The following is a 17,004-nucleotide window of genomic DNA, read 5'->3' on the forward strand; positions in this document are numbered from 1 at the left end:
ATCTGAATGTGCCCTAAACTCCACACTACAAAGCCTGGTTAAACACCCCTATCATATATTAAATGTCATTCTCCTCAATCCCCATTTGATGTTCTACCATGAAATGCTTAAGAGCCCCTTTCCAATAATGCAGAGTTAAAAAGTAAAAATAGATTAGCAAAAAAAGTAACACAATAAAATAATAACGATGCTATAAACAAAGAGTACCGATACCAAGTCAATGTGCATGGGTATGAGGTAATATGTACATGTAGGTAGGGGTAAAAGTGACTAGGCAATCAGGATAAATAATAAACAGTAGCAGCAGCGTGTGTGAAAGTGTGTGTTGTGTGTGTGAGTGTGTTGGAGTGTCAGTGTAGTGTGTGTGGGTTGAGTGCAGTGAGTGTACATAGAGCCAGTGCAAGAATGTCAGTGCAAATAGTCCCCAATTAGGTTGGTTATGACGATCTGTTTATGTTCTTTACAGCAAGTGACAATTGTGTTTTTAATACAGTATCAAATCGTATCTATGTATTAAAGTTCCAAGCAGATTTGTTGCTGCAACAGAACGGTCAGTGTGGCCCACGAAACTGAAGAGGGTGCTGTTACTCATCAAATGGCTTCTAGGTCATAAAATCCATAGGCAGATAATAAAGTGGAAGTTATTTATTTCTCTAGCTACTTACTTATTTTAGTAGTTCTACAAGAACTTTACTTCATTGTCAGTACTATACTAATGAGAAACACAAATATATCCAATGCTCCCAGGCAAGTATAGCCATAGATGTTTTGCCCTATCATAACCCCAAATCTAAGACTCTTCCGGTGTTTATGTTTTTGTAAAAAAACAACATATATATTTAAAATGGATTCAAAACGTATTATGGATGTCCTTGCGTCCATAGCTGTTGTTGCGTCCATGAATTTGTGTGTGGTTACATTTTCTAAGCCTCATCCCTCAGTTTACCAAACAAAGTGGTAGGGTCAGGCTGTTAAAATAACAGATTGTGCCTTCGTTGGAAATGACCCTTATGATATGTGTATTAGCAGATGTGACTATGACTAGTATGTATCACTTCATCTTTTCCTCTGATAACACCCCCCCCCCCCCCCCTCCCCTTGTCATACACACACATCCTTAGCTCTCGATTACAAAGTAGTAGATTATATGTTTAGATGAACAAGCCTTCACTGTGTTGATAGTTGAAAATAAAAACATCTGATAAGCTTCATCTATTGATCTATCTACTAGTTCCTCACAGACAAGTTACCAGGATGACATTTTGTTAGGCAGGTCATTATGCAATGTCAGTCTATTGGTAATCAGTTTAAAAAATCCTAATCACTACAGGATACTGCAGAAACGTACCTTTATCTTAGTTCCCCTTTGAAAGGCTCACAAACGCTTCATGTGTATGAATATTTATTTTATTTTATAAAGGAAACATTTTATTGTAACATTCACACAAACATGTAATACATTTCTTAAATAAGAAAAGATTGCCATTGATAAATGGACCCTAAAACAGCTTAGACAGACTTAGATGTACATAATTGTAACTTTCAGGTCCTGTGAGTAGTTAATTACAGACCTTTATTGTTTCAATTTTAAGAGGCATATATGTGTATCTGTGCCAAGATGTATTACCACTTCAGCTCTAAATATACTTTGAACGCAAAACCATCCGAATGTGAATTCTCTAGAGTGACACGTAAACAGAGCTGTGGATAGCATTTAGCTCGTCTTGGTATGACTTGGCAGTAAGATGAAACCTCAGCCTGACAATGACAGTGCAGTCTTCAAAACCCCAATGAAGAGGTATTTTCCTTTCTCTGTGTGTGCTAAAGAGAGATTACAGACCACAATGACAGCTGACGAGCCTGCCTGTTATTTTATAAACATTACAAAATAGTAGCTAATACTTATTTTTATTAAAGCAAAAGCTGGTTTCGGTGGCAAGGTGGAGAATCATTATTTTTGTGGGTCAAAAATGTGAATTTCATATATTTTACTAAACAAAAATGGTGTCCACAATAACAAACTAAAAGAAACAACAATATTATAATTGAAACATTCTTTCTCACTGCCCTAGAAAAATTACTGGTTTATCCATTGAGCTGGCTTTTTATTCCAGATGAGGATTGATCTGAAAAACAGCATGAGTTCAAGTAACATAAACAAACACTTGATTATCAGTCATAAAATGTATAGTGGTATTAGTAAAGTTAGTCCAATAGTTGAAATATCCCAAGAAATGTGTTTTCATGGGATATGTGGTTGAAGGGTAAAGTATAATGGAACCCTAATACAAATTGAGGAGATTCCCACATCTGGATGAATGTAACCTTTATTCTGACAGCAGGTAGCAACAGGAAGATGGAGATAAATATGGAGCAGACATAAGGGGGTGGAAGACCAGACAGCATACTCAACACAAGGAGAGGATGAGGCATAATGGCATCTGCAGATGCAGTTGAAACAGTTCAGGAGAAAGAGAGAGTCTGGATTATCAGATGACTGCTTAGAAGAAATTAGAGGAGTCTCATGTAAAGGTCTCCAGTGCAATATTCTCTGAAGAGGACAGTTTGGCAGAGGTTTATGTTTAAACCCATAAGAACAGTTGCAGTCAAATATATTGGCACCTTAGCACAATTCACAAATTTTAAAATAAGTTGAAATTGAAAAAACTTTGTCTTAACACATTTATTTGTTTGATTTACAACTGCACAGGACCAAGAAAACAAATCTAATCTGAAATTTAGATTTTATAAAGTTATGAGTTGCAGTAGTGGCGTTGGATGTCTCAATGAAAAGATTGAAATGTAATTTCCTGAGAAAATATCAAATGGCCCGATACACCCACATCCTGTATCATCTCACAGATGTGCATCAGCTGAAAACAAGCATTCATACACATCCACATCACCCTTTCAAAATAAGAATTTCAAGAGAACAATTAACATGAAAGAGATCAATCATCATACTTTACAGTACGATGTAAAAAAAAATCTAGCTGGTCCAGCTCAAGATCTTTTAGTAAGTAGTTCCACAGCCTTTTTGAGTGAACTAAACTTTTTGGAGGAGTGTTGCATAAACTTCACATGAGAGTAAAGGACTGTCTTGCTTAGCGAGCAGTACTGCTGCCTCCTGATTTGGCTCATACCAGGACCACTGCCTCACAAACACATGTGACTGCCCCCCTGAAGTGTCTTTGTCACGTTCTGACCATAGTTATTTTGTGTTTTCCTTGTTTTAGTGTTGGTCAGGACGTGAGCTGGGTGGGCATTCTATGTTGTGTGTCTAGTTTGTCCGTTTCTATATATGGCCTGATATGGTTCTCAATCAGAGGCAGGTGTTAGTCATTGTCTCTGATTGGGAACCATATTTAGGTAGCTTGTTTTGTGTTGGGGTTTGTGGGTGGTTGTTTCCTGTCTTTGTGTTCACTGCACCAGATAGGACTGTTTGGGGTTTGTGCCACGTTTGTTGTTTTGTAATTGTGTTCATGTTTAGTTTCTCTTATTAAAAACCATGAACTCTAACCACGCTGCATTTTGGTCCCCCTCTCATTCAGCGGAAGAAAGCCGTTACAGTCTTACCCAGTTGCGCCATCGAAAAGCTACCTATTTGGCAGCGCAAGTGGAGACACTTTAGGCTGAGGGGTTTCACAGATCCCCATCTGCTACATCCCCCCCCCCCCCCCCCCCCAAACTCACTCAACAGCGCAACTGCAAACTTAATTAGGTAACTTAATTTTCCTAATTAAACTCAGAGCACATTCAGAATTTTTCATTAATGTATTAAGAGTTTCTATGACTTAAGGTGACCAAAATAGGTAAAGTGCTTAGATTGCTTGTCAGATGCATCTAATTCTAATATTCTCACCCTTGTATATTTTGAGTATGGCTTGAAATGCACCAAGTTGTTTGGTGTTTTATACAGTTTTACATTCCAGCAGTCATTTGTTTTTCAGACTCAAACCACATCCAAGATGGTGACTAACCACACTTCAACATTTCACTTGTTACCAATAACATCTGTAAAATATAGTATCCATACAGTCACTCACAACAATATACACTATTGTTCAAAAGTTTGGTGTCACTTAGAAATGTCCTTGTTTTTGAAAGAAAAGCAAAAAAAATTGTCCATTAAAATAATATCAAATTGATCAGAAATACATTGTAGACATTGTTAATGTTGTAAATGACTACTGTAGCTGGAAATGGCAGAATTTTTATGGAATATCTATGTAGGCGTACAGAGGCCCATTATCAGCAACTATCACTCCTGGTGTCCAATGGCACGTTGTGTTAGCTAATCCAAGTTTATAATTTTTAAAGGCTAAATGATCATTAGAAAACCCTTTTGCACAGCTGTTAGCACAGCTGAAAACTGTTTTGCTGATTAAAACAATAAAACTGGCCTTTAGACTAGTTGAGTATCTGGAGCATCAGCATTTGTGGGTTCGATTGCAGGCTCAAAATGGCCATAAAGACCTTTCTTCTGAAACTCATCAGTCTATTCTTGTTCTGAGAAATGAAGGCTATTCCATGAGAGAAATTGCCAAGAAACTGAAGATCTTGTTCAACGCTCTGTACTACTCCCTTCACAGAACAGTACAAACTGGCTCTAACCAGAATAGAAAGAGGAGTGGGAAGCACCGGTGCACAACTGAGCAAGAGGACAAGTACATTAGAGTGTCTAGTTTGAGAAACAGATGCCTCACAAGTCCTCAACTGGCAGCGTCATTAAATAGTACCCGCAAAACACCAGTCTCAACGTCAACATTGAAGAGGCGACTCCGGGATGCTGGCCTTCTAGGCAGAGTTGCAAAGAAAAAGCTATTTCTCAGACTGGCCAATAAAAAGAAAAGCTTAAGATGGGCAAAAGAACACAGACACTGGACAGAGGAAGTTTGGAAAAAAGTGTCATGGTCAGACAAATCTAAGTTTGAGGTGTTCAGATCACAAAGAAGAACATTTGTGAGACGCATAAAAAATGAAAAGATGCTGGAGGAGTTCTTGACGCCATCTGCCAAGCATGGTGGAGGCAATGTGATGGTCTGGGTGTGCTTTGGTGGTGGTAAAGCGGGAGATTTTACAGGGTAAAATTGATATTGAAGAATGAAGGCAATCACTCCATTTTGCAATGCCATACCCTGTGGACGTCTTTTATTTGGAGCCAATTTCCTCCTACAACAGGACAATGACCCAAAGCACAGCGCCAAACTATGAAATAATTATTTATGGAAGAAGCAGTCGGCTGGTATTCTGTCTATAATGGAGTGGCCAGCACAGTCACCGGATCTCAACCCTATTGAGCTGTTGTGGGAGCAGCTTGACCGTATGGCATGTAAGAAGTACCTATCAATTCAATCCAATTTGTGGGAGGTGTTTCAGGAAGCATGGGGTGACAACTAGAATGCCACTGGTCTGCAAGGCTGTAATTGCTGCAAATGGAGAATTCTTTGATGAAAGCAAAGTTTGAAGGACACAATTATTATCTCAATTAAAAATCCTTATATATGACCATTTCAACATCTTGACTATATTTCCTATTCATTGTGCACCTCATTTCATGTATGTTTTCATGGAAAACAAGGACATTTCTGAGTGACTACTATGAATTAATCTATTGGATTATCTATTGGGTCAAAGAGAGAATTTTGATGATTCAAATGATGCTATGTGTCAACAGATTATGGTCTACTGCAGTTTTACAGTGGGACTACCAATTTTCATAGCCGTTGAATGTTCAGATATACTGTATTAATCATCTTTATTTAGGCTATATCTACGTTATTAACTCAATGTGGTGAACGTCGGCATGCCATATATGGAAGACAATAATTTTCCACTGCAGATGTTAAACTTCTTACGAAGACGTCTGGTTTCAGGAAATAATGACGCATAAATGGGCAGGGTTTGGAGACATTCAACAGCACGATTAAGTGTATTTAAGAATATTCACACAGAGCTTATTCTTTAAAGGATGTATTGACGTCTCCTCATTACAAAGGAAATAATGAAGTTACTGAATTTGAAGATCTGTCTGACACTGGCTGTCATTTTCTTTCTCGCAGATAACGGATTTGGTAAGTAGCCTATTCAAATAAATAATAGACATTATCAAATGTTTGGATTAGCCACATGTTGGGTACTACAGTATTTAATTGTTGAGAAAAGTAAGTAGGTGTAGTTACGGATTTGTAACAATAACATTTATGTTGATTAATTCATGTTGAAAACGTATCTGCACTTCTGCTATCAATGTGATGTCTGCTTTTGGCACGCTTGACAAAATACCCTAGGTTGCTGACAAGATGTCACGAAACCGGGTCTGTGTATTTTGTCTACATTTGTCTGTATTTTCTGACTGGAGGACTTATTTTTCACAACCAGAATAAAGTATGAGTGAGAGTATTAAAACATTTGAAGAACCACAAATGAAAACAATGCACATGTTTCTCATAACTTTAACCTGTCATTTATAAAAGGGGTGGTTGCATAAGTGAACGTGTAATTTGATCGGTAACGCTTTATTTTAAGGGGTCCTTATTACAGTGTAATTACATATGTAATTAAATAAACTAACAATTATTGTAATTACTTGTAATAATTCACTGTAATAACAACATGTAACTGTACGTATCTGCAGTCTGTAATTACAGAGGTATAACAATGAATGCATGTTACCATGCTTGTTACACATGTTAAAGTTTTGTGATAGCACCATATTGCTCAGTGCTATCCGGAATCCGTGGGACATTCTTACCCTAAACTTAGCCCCTACCCTACCCTACCCTAAACCGAACCATAACCCTTACGTAACCCTAACCCTTAGCTTAACCATTTTAAATATCAACTTCAGTGGGGTAGGGACATCCTACGGATCCCTGATAGCACGGACCGCATCATAATTCAGCTCATTGACATAATTGCAATAAAGGGCTCTAGGGTCTGATTTCCAGGCCCAATGTGAAAAACAGGTTCACAGACCAAAAAAAAAAATCTTAGAATTGGTCATTCATTTAAGGGTGCATTTTTCATCTGATTGTCAAACAATCACTTCAAAAAGGCGCTCCTGTAGCCTGTAGGGTACCCGCGCACGTTTGTCCACGCATTGTGCTCCTGCAATTTGATGAATGGAAAGAGACATCCGTTACAAAACACTTTGTGTATTGTAAACGTGTATTTTAATGACATTCTGCAATTGTCATTGGGCTTACACGGCCTGCATGGATGCAACCACAGCTGTCCAAGCGCGTCTCGGTCGTTGCCACTCATCTCCGCTTGTCAAAATGTACAATTTGTAATGTGGCTGACATGCGGTAGTGTTAAATAATGGTGTAAAATAGCCTATATTTTTCATGTCATTTTGTGTTAATTATTGTGTTAGGCTCACGTTTTACCGGTACAGCATACCCCCAATATTTATTTTTGCCGGGATGCTGTACAAGACCATACCGGATTACTTTCACCCCTGGTTATGGTTAAACTTGTGAAATAGTCAATCGTTAATTGCCAAATTGTAAGCCTATTAAGCTTGGTTGAATAATGGTTTATAAATGCACTTAAAATGATCATAAGACAAACTCTTATTCCATCATGTAACCTTGCAATGGTTTCACTGTTGAGGAGCATTCTCACTTTTTAATGGGATGCATTGGTGCAATTATTTATTTATCCCAGGAATTAAGGCATCAAGCCAAGATCTGCCTATCTGTGCAACACGCTCTAAATAAGAATGACCTCGAACATGCTCACGTGTTGACACTGGCGAAATGTGACAGTGCGCAGAGAATATGGTCGAGTAGGTCAGTGTGCAAATGCCACTTTCAAAACAACTCGGAAATCTCCGAGAACTCGGGGAAAAATTATCTCCGACTGGGAAAATAGTTTTGAAAGGTCATCAAATTTAGAATTACAAGTCGGAAACTCTGGCATCTTTCTAGAACTCTGACTTTCCGACCTGACGTCATGATTTGATCTGTTTTTTTCCGAGTTCCCAGATGTCTTGAAAGCACCAAAAATCCAGACATGAAAGAAACAAAGTGTTGTAGGTGAAAAACATCAACACGGGAGAGAAAGTATGGTTTCCATGCAATTTATTTAGCTTTTTTGGAAACATGAATTCTGCTGGATGATTTAGCATAGGTAGTTAGCTTGCTAGCCTAATGTTAGTTAGCTAACTGTAACTAGCTAGCAAACGTCAGCTATGTTTTTGTTTGACCTACCAACTAGGCTAGCTAGCTAGTTACCATCTAATATAGTTTTTTTTGGGATTAGCTAGCATGCTAACCTTGACTAACTAACTAGTAAGCTAAAGCTGGCAATTATGCTAGTCGCTCCTTGCTAGATAACTAACTAGCTAACGTTAGATTGGCTCGATGGTCTTCCCTAAACCTTGGGTAAAACGTGAGACACACCCAGCATGTTTGCTAGCTAGGTACTTGAGTAACGTTAGTGCCTTTTCAATGTAGCTAATAATTTAACACTAGATCATTTATTAGCACAGATAGAACAGTGAGACAGATATTTCACCGGATGTATAAATGTGAAGCATCCGGTTGGCGTATCCACTCACTACCAGTAGCCAGAAGTGGGAGAAGATTGATTTTGGCCGACATTCTGATAATTTTCTCATCGATGAAACATTTGATCTCCATACAGTTTTCTGTTTCCAAAACTAGAATCTGTAACAAACAGATTGGACAGCGTTTTGTAGACTTTACTCTTGCCAATGGTTAACAAATTGCGTTTAGAATGAGTGCAAGGGTGAATTGAGTTATTGCACACGCGCACTTCACAGAGTAGGCGGTCCCTAACGGAAATATGCAAATAAATGCTAGAATGCGCCAATAGGATCTCACTAGCTTGTGCTTGTTCTGCCCTCTATGATTAATTTGCTCCAATTGGAAACGACAGGCTCTGATCTATCTCGTGATAGATAAACAAGTCTTTGTTATTAGTGTTAGCAAGCACTAATATGGCTAGCGGGATATCACAACAAACTAGCTAGGTAGTTATGTAGGCCAAGCTATGCCTAAATCATAGAAATCATAATGAAGATAACCAGAGGTAATAGTGTCTATGCTAAATTGTCATATATATTCTTCTTCTCTACCACAGATACCTACAATGAATTTTTTATTTATTTTATTTCACCTTTATTTAACCAGGTAGGATAGTTGAGAACAAGTTCTCATTTAAAACTGCGACCTGACCAAGATAAAGCAAAGCAGTTCGACACATACAACAACACAGTTACACATGGAATAAACAAACATGGTGTCAGGAAAATAACCTCACACTCAACGTGAAAAAAACAAAGGAGATGATTGTGGACTTCAGGAAACAGCAGAGGGAGCACCCCCCTATCCACATCGACAGGACAGTAGTGGAGAGGGTAGTAAGTTTTAAGTTCCTCGGGGTACACATCACGGACAAACTGAATTGGTCCACCCACACAGACAGCGTTGTGAAGAAAGTGCAGCAGCGCCTCTTCAACCTCAGGAGGCTGAAGAAATTTGGCTTGTCACCAAAAGCACTCACAAACATCTACTGATGCACAATCGAGAGCATCCTGTCGGGCTGTATCACCGCCTGGTACGGCAACTGCTCCGCCCACAGCTGTAAGGCTCTCCAGAGGGTAGTGAGGTCTGCACAACGCATCACCGGGGGCAAACTACCTGCCCTCCAGGACACCTACACCACCCGATGTCACAGGAAGGCCATAAAGATCATCAAGGACAACAACCACCCGAGCCACTGCCTGTTCACCCCGCTATCCAGAAGGCGAGGTCAGTACAGGTGCATCAAAGCAGGGACCGAGAGACTGAAAAACTTCTATCTCAAGGCCATCAGACTGTTAAACAGCCACCACTAACATTGAGTGGCTGCTGCCAACACACTGACTCAACTCCAGCTCACTTTAATAATGGAAATGGATGGAAATTTATGTTAAAAAAATGTATCACTAACCACTTTAAACAATGCCACTTAATATAATGTTTACATACCCTACATTACTCATCTCATATGTATATGTATATACTGTACTCTATCATCTACTGTATCTTGCCATCTTTATGTAATACATGTATCACTAGCCACTTTAAACTATGCCACTTTTATGTTTACATACCCTACATTACTCATCTCATATGTATATACTGTACTCGATACCATCTACTGCATTTTGACTATGCTGTTCTGTACCATCACTCATTCATATATCTTTATGTACATATTCTTTATCCCTTTACACTTGTGTGTAAGGTAGTAGTTGTGGAATTGTTAGGTTAGATTACTCGTTGGTTATTAATGCATTTTCGGAACTAGAAGCACAAGCATTTCGCTACACTCGCATTAACATCTGCTAACCATGTGTATGTGACAAATAAAATGTGATTTGATATGATTTTAAATGATATGTGCAAGAAATATTCCATTATATTCGGAACGGCAAGCCAGACAAAATTAAACAGCCTATTTATATAATGAACATGAATTCAGAGGGCAGAAATGATTAAACATTTAAAAGAATGACTAACTAAAGGCAACAGTCATTCTGGTCGCAGGTTCGGAATGGTTGAAGAATTGCCACATTTACTTGGAGCTAACTCTGCAAATAGCACTGCTGGGTTAAAAAGTCATAGTCAAGGGCCTCCCAAGTGGCACAGCAATCTAAGACACTGCGTCACTACAGATCCTGGTTCGATCCCAGGCTGTGTCGTGGCCGACCAAGAGACCCATGAGGCGGCGCACAATTGGCCTAGCGTCGTCCAGGTTAAGTGGGGGTTTGGCCGGCCGGGTTGTCCATTTGTTTGTAGGTATTTTCACTTGGTAATGAGTAATAAGTCATTACATACAACATTGAGTGGAGATTTTGAAGAGTACGCATTCATGGGTTGGTAATTAGAGCCTATTTATCCTCCAACCTTTGTAATCTCTGACACCCAGTGCATCTGCCAACAAGAGAATACAACCTTGGGACAGTTATTACTGAATCAGATGCAGCTGAGAAGAAACTTAACACAAAATTGGTGAATTTAGTGGAAACTTGCCCATTTGTAACAAGCATGGTAGCAAGCATTTGTTTTTACACATCTGTAATTATAGACTGCAATTACCACCAGTTACATGTTGTTATAGCAGTGTAACTATGAGTTATTAGAATGAACTACAATACATGTTACAGTGTAATTACACTGTAATTAGGACCCCTTAAAATGAAGTTGTACCTTTTTGGTTTAAAAATCCAAATAAGTTGACCTATATCAATTGTCGAATGCAGAAATGGTCCTGTCCAACAAAGACTTAAGCTGTAGGCTACCTATTATTTTTATTTTATCAAAAGCAATAATTTACTCACAGATTGCAAGAAAAAGTATCCTAGCAAGAAATGGGCAAGCGTTTCAGAGTAGGAGTGCTGATCAGGTCACCTCTGTCCACTGTGGTCTTAAAGGCAAAACTGATCCCAAATCATAACTCCTAGTCTGCTTGGTACAGAAGGCCCTTGAACAGTTTAGATAGAGCACGTGTCAAACTCATTCCACTAAGGGTCGAGTGTCTGCGGGTTTTCGCTCCACACTTGTACTTGATTGATGAATTAAGGTCACTAATTAGTAAGGAACCTCCCTCACCTGGTTGTCTATAGGTCTTAATTGATAGGAAAAAACAAAAACCCGCAGACACTCGGCCCACCGTGGAATGAGTTTGACACCCCTGCCCTAAACCTTTTCAGGCCTATTGATTATGCACAGGCTGCAGGCATTATTTTGGGGCGGCAGCGTAGCCTAGTGGTTAGAGTGTTGCACTAGTAACCGAAAGGTTGCAAGTTTGAATCCCCGAGCTGACAAGATACAAATCTGTCGTTCTGTCCCTGAACAAGGCAGTTAAACCACTGTTCCTAGGCTGTCTTTGAAAATAAGAATTTGTTCTTAACTGACTTGCCTAGTTAAATAAAGGTACAAATAAAAAAATAAATTATAATCAGCATCCAGATGTATAGAAATGAATAACCCTTAATGTATGTACAGTAGATGACAATACCCTTTCAAGCACAAGTACAACTTGAGAGCTTCAAGTTCCTTGGTATCCACATCATCAACAAACTAACATGGTCCGAGCACACCAAGACAGTCGTAAAGATGGCACGACAAAATCTATTCCCCCACAGGAGACTTAAAAGATTTGGCATGGGTCCTCGTATCCTCAAAATGTTCTACAGCTGCACCATTGAAAGCATCCTGACAGGTTGCATCACTGCCTGGTATGGTAACTGCTCGGCCTCCGACCACAAGGCACTACAGAGGATAGGGCGTACGGCCCAGTACATCACTTGGGCCAAGCTTCCTGCCATCCAGGACCTCTATACCAGGCGGTGTCAGAGGAAGGCCCTAAAAATTGTCAAAGACTCCAGCCACCCTAGTCATAGACTGTTCTCTCTGTTATCGCACGGCAAGTGGTACTGGAGCGCCAAGTCTAGGTCCAAAAGGCTTCTAAACAGCGTCTACCCCCAAGCCATAAGACTCCTGAACATCTAATCAAATGGCTACCCAAACTATTTGCACCCCCCCCCCCCCCCCCCCCCCCCTCTTTTACGCTGCTGCTACTCTCTGTTATTATCTATGCATAGTCACTTTAATAACTCTACCTACATGTACATTTGACCTCAATTACCTCGACTAACTGGTGCCCCCAGTATATAGCCCTGCTATTGTTATTTAACTTTTGCTCTTAAATTATTTGTTACTTTTATTTATTTTTTGTAGGTATTTTTCTTATAACTGCATTGTTGGTTAAGAGCTTGTAAGTAAGCATTTCACTGTAAGGTCTTGTGACAAAGGCATCAAATAACATCAAATGTAATTTAATTTGATGTTACTCAGGAACCACACCTGGAAGCACCTGCTTTCAATATACTTTATATCCCTCATTTACTCAGTTTCCTTTGTTTTGGCAGTAACCTGTATTTCATATTCAATAGGAATATTGTCCATGAAGATTCTCTGTCACAAATTAGTTATGTTTATATGTTGTTATTCCCTTATGAAACACAGGTGCTCCAGCAAAAGGTAGATATATGTGGGTTAAGTGCAGGCCAGACGCCACGAATGCCAACTGTGAGACACAGAGGGGTCCATGGATGGACTTGCCTGGGCCTCCTGACAGACTCCCTCCATTTGCAGTAAAGGATATGTAAGTATACGTCATCGCAAATTAATTTATCCGGAGACCAAAGCTTGATGGGCTATTGAATTTCAGAATTGAGCATAATGTGACAGAATTGTCCTGACTAACTTCTTTGCTTCATTGTTGCTTCATTGTTTTTGATGAGATATGTCCCCATAAAGAATTGCAATAATAAACTTGATCAAAAACATTTCAGAATTTTCAAGAAACACTATACAATTTCCTGTGGTAGGAAATATTTTTTTAATGACAGAATCAGTCTGGTAGTTGCGTACTGTGACTTGAATGGCCTCTGATATTCTTTCTCATTCCGAGAGTGATGGTAGCATACAAGAAGTAAGCACTTTATTGACTTACTACTATGAGTTTAAAATACACTATGGGTCTAGATTATCCTGCTGAAAGTTGAGTGTTTAAACTACAAGCCATATGAATTAGGTGATCTAATTATACATGGGTGAAGGAGCACCCAAGCATTAATATCTGCATTCATTATATTACAGCAGACAGAAGAGAACAATATGTACTCAGCTCTGTTAAACATTTTCACTATTGAGGAAGCTAAACAATTGCTATCATAAGGAAATTTGCTCTCATATGGCCTAAGACACAGCTTCCCATTTAGTGGTTTAAGTCCTCAGCAAGACATTGTATCAGTTAGAAAACATCAGGACCCAAAAGGGTTGGATCTCACAAAACCCTCTTCCCTATACTGTAGGTCGCGCAGAAAGGGATTATCATTATAAATTCCCTCTAAGCATTGTCAAAAACATAACATTGTCAAAAAGTCAGGAAATACTGTTTAATTATACATTTTGTGTACTACGGTTGTTAAAAGTACCATGCAAACAGAAGCATTGGTATGTTTACTAATACCTAATATCTACTTTACTTGACTATTTATATTTTTGACAACTTTTACTTTTACTTCACTACATTCATAAAGAAAATAATGTACTTTTTACTCCATAAATCCCTGACAACCAAAAGTAATCGTTACATTTGGAATGCTTAACAGGACAAGAAAATTGTAAAATTCACACACTTATCAAGAGAACAACCCTGGTCATCCCTACTGCCTCTGATCTGAAAGACTCACTAAACACATGCTTCGTTTGTAAATGATGTCTGAGTGTTGGAACGTGCCCCGGGCTATCTGTAAATTAAAATAAACAAGAAAATCTTGCCATCTGGTTTGCTTAAAATAAGGAATTTGAAATTATTTATACTTTTACTTTTCATACTTAAGTATATTTTAGTGATTACATTTACTTTTGATACTTACGTATATTTCAAACCAAATACTTTTAGACTTTTACTCAAGAAGTATTTTACTAGGTGACATTCACTTTTACTTGAGTCATTTTCTATTAAGGTATCTTTACTTTTACTCAAGTATGATAATTGGGTACTTTTTCGACCACTGTTACTATGTAACAAATCCAATGTAGTGACTGGAGTAATACGTGTTTCTTCACAGGTATTAGAGCAACTTTTTAATGTTTTACAACAGATTAATCTAAATGTGTTTATTTTCTAATTTACTCAGTTGATAATGTAAGCAAAGGAAAACTATTTCAACAATATATTTTCTTCAGTTTTTTCAGTTTTAGAGTTGTCACTCAGCCTTTCTTGTTAATCACTTAGTGAAATAATGTTGATTCAATGCACAATTCAACTGAATACGACTTAAGGCTTCCAGACAAACGAAGCAGGGATGATGGGAGTGTAGAGACGCCCCAGCCTGTGCTGTAGTGAAAAATCATAGGAAGAGCTTAGAGGATGTAGACTGTAATGGCTAATGGTCTTGTGCTTCTGTTTTTCTTCCAGAGTGCTGGAAGAGGATGGCTCAGAGCTAGAGCAGTCAGGCGAGGGTTCTGACACTGGAATCCTCTTCACTGAGCAGGGCTCTGGCGACCAGTTGGCCAGCGCAGATGTGGACGGGATTGACTACTCTGACTTTGTTTACCCACAGAAAATGACCATGGATCAGGCTCTGCCTCGTGCTCAGGAATTGAAAGAGGAGCACCTGATCCTGTAGCCTGCCAGAATGCAAAATATTGAAATGTTGATGTTAATCCGTTTGTGTAAAAATAATTGGCTCTTGCAACCTCTCAAGATTACAGTAGCACATGCTTTTTGACCCAGTTATTGATGCTTGGCTGTGTAAAATTGTATTTAATCTGATTTAGGTAACTGAAGTTTAGTTATTTTCCCATGGAACCAGAGATTAAATTAGTCTCCCATGTGTTTTTTTCTGTATTTGTATTATTATTTATAATACCAGCCAAGAATGTTAATAATTTTATTTTTAAACATGATTTTCAGGGGTATATCATGCTTTTATTGTTTTACATTTTAGTCATTTAGCAGACGCTTTTATCCAGAGTGATTTACAGTAGTGAGTGCATATATTTGTTTACATTTTAGTACTGGTCTCCTGTGGGAATCAAACCCACAACCCTTGCATTGCAAGCACCAAGGTCTACCAACTGAGCCACAATGAAAACTATAAGATATATTGTGAAACACTCCGTTTTCAAATATACTTTATTCAGAATTTCCACGATGGTCACAATCTAACATGATATCATTCCGCACTTGTATTTTCTCACCCGAGCAAAATGTTTTGACAATTTGAAGGATTAAATAAACATATGTTTTAATCATCCAATGATTTATAACTCAAATACTGTTTTAGAGCGGATATGAGCTCCCTATGCTTCTGTAGCGGACATGAGTCGGGCTCATGGTCTCGTGATGACGTAGCCCTGCCTGTGACTTCAGAATCAGTCACACTCAACACATGGTATTCCTTGTTAGTCTAATGGTCTAATGGTCAATACATTGGTTTCTCCTGTGGGAGACCATGGTTTAGATCCAGTGGCAGTGGGTGCCGTTTAAGATGAGGGAGAACGATTATTTTTCTTATCAGCATGGCCTTATTTCAATTACAGCATATTGGATGACTGTCATTCATATTCCATTCACCCAGCTCAAAGTAACATCGATAGGTTTAGGCTACTACATGAAACTCAAATTTTCTCTACACCCATCAGACGGATGCTAAATGTTTCACTATTTAAATTTGAATGAAATTCACTGAGGATGGTCCTCCCCCTCCACTGTTCAGATCCCCACATGATACTTCCACCACACTGTGTCATTTCCTGAACTGCCCATAGTCTGTTATCACACCATTGTGTTGAATATTTCCCTGAGCTTCGTCTGTAGAGTTTCTCATGACTTAGAAAACCTCCTGTTACAAAATATATTAGCCTGTCTTGAGTTAGTAAGTGGCAAACGCACTTGCCTCTCTTTAGCAAAACTTTCCAGATGAGAATGCAGGATTAAAACACTAGACTGTATTGTTCCTTTTAGTACACACATAGTAGTGCTCAGGTTTCACTAGTGTTTTTGTATCTTTAGCTTAAAGCTATATGTCAAACTATAATTTTGATCTCACAGACTGCCAGTCTTTGCATTCATAGATCCATCTTTGAATTTGAGAGTGGTTACATTTCTCCAGGCTGAATAAGGAATTAAGGATTGTGCATTTAAAGGTGCAAGCCCGCTCCACCTATCCATATGACTTTAGGTCACATGATAGCTCATGGATTTTAAAGTGTGATGTTTGCAACAAGAGGATTTACAGTGCACATTTCTCTGTCAAAATAAAAGTTTACTGAGTAACACTGGATGGTCACACAGTGCTATATGTATCAAAGTCAAGTGATATGAATAGGGATAATCTAAACCTCTTCTAAAGAAAGTTACTGTAAACAATAGAGATATTGCCAAAACCTTCAGAAATGTATTGTCATC

General features: G+C 38.6%; 1 protein-coding gene across 1 annotated transcript; it reads left to right on the plus strand.

Moving 5' to 3' along the window:
* Window positions 1-5,847: 5,847 nt before the first annotated feature.
* LOC139381864 (serglycin) lies at window positions 5,848-15,850 on the plus strand. The gene is made up of 3 exons (XM_071125691.1): window positions 5,848-6,074; window positions 13,047-13,185; window positions 15,010-15,850. Exons 1-3 carry the CDS (start codon window positions 6,005-6,007, stop codon window positions 15,218-15,220), a joined length of 420 nt encoding a protein of 139 aa, XP_070981792.1. The 5' UTR covers window positions 5,848-6,004; the 3' UTR covers window positions 15,221-15,850.
* The last annotated feature ends 1,154 nt before the right edge of the window (window positions 15,851-17,004 follow it).

This window comes from Oncorhynchus clarkii, chromosome 23 (assembly GCF_045791955.1).
Source record: "Oncorhynchus clarkii lewisi isolate Uvic-CL-2024 chromosome 23, UVic_Ocla_1.0, whole genome shotgun sequence".
Classification (NCBI taxonomy): Eukaryota; Metazoa; Chordata; class Actinopteri; order Salmoniformes; family Salmonidae; genus Oncorhynchus; species Oncorhynchus clarkii.

Excerpts from the sequence above, each read along its gene's own strand:
- LOC139381864 (XM_071125691.1), top strand. The coding sequence starts at position 6,005 with ATGAAGTTACTGAATTTGAAGATCTGTCTGACACTGGCTGTCATTTTC. Across the intron at positions 6,075-13,046 it reads TCTCGCAGATAACGGATTTG|GTGCTCCAGCAAAAGGTAGA; the intron begins GTAAGTAGCCTA and ends TATGAAACACAG. Across the intron at positions 13,186-15,009 it reads CCATTTGCAGTAAAGGATAT|AGTGCTGGAAGAGGATGGCT; the intron begins GTAAGTATACGT and ends TTTTTCTTCCAG.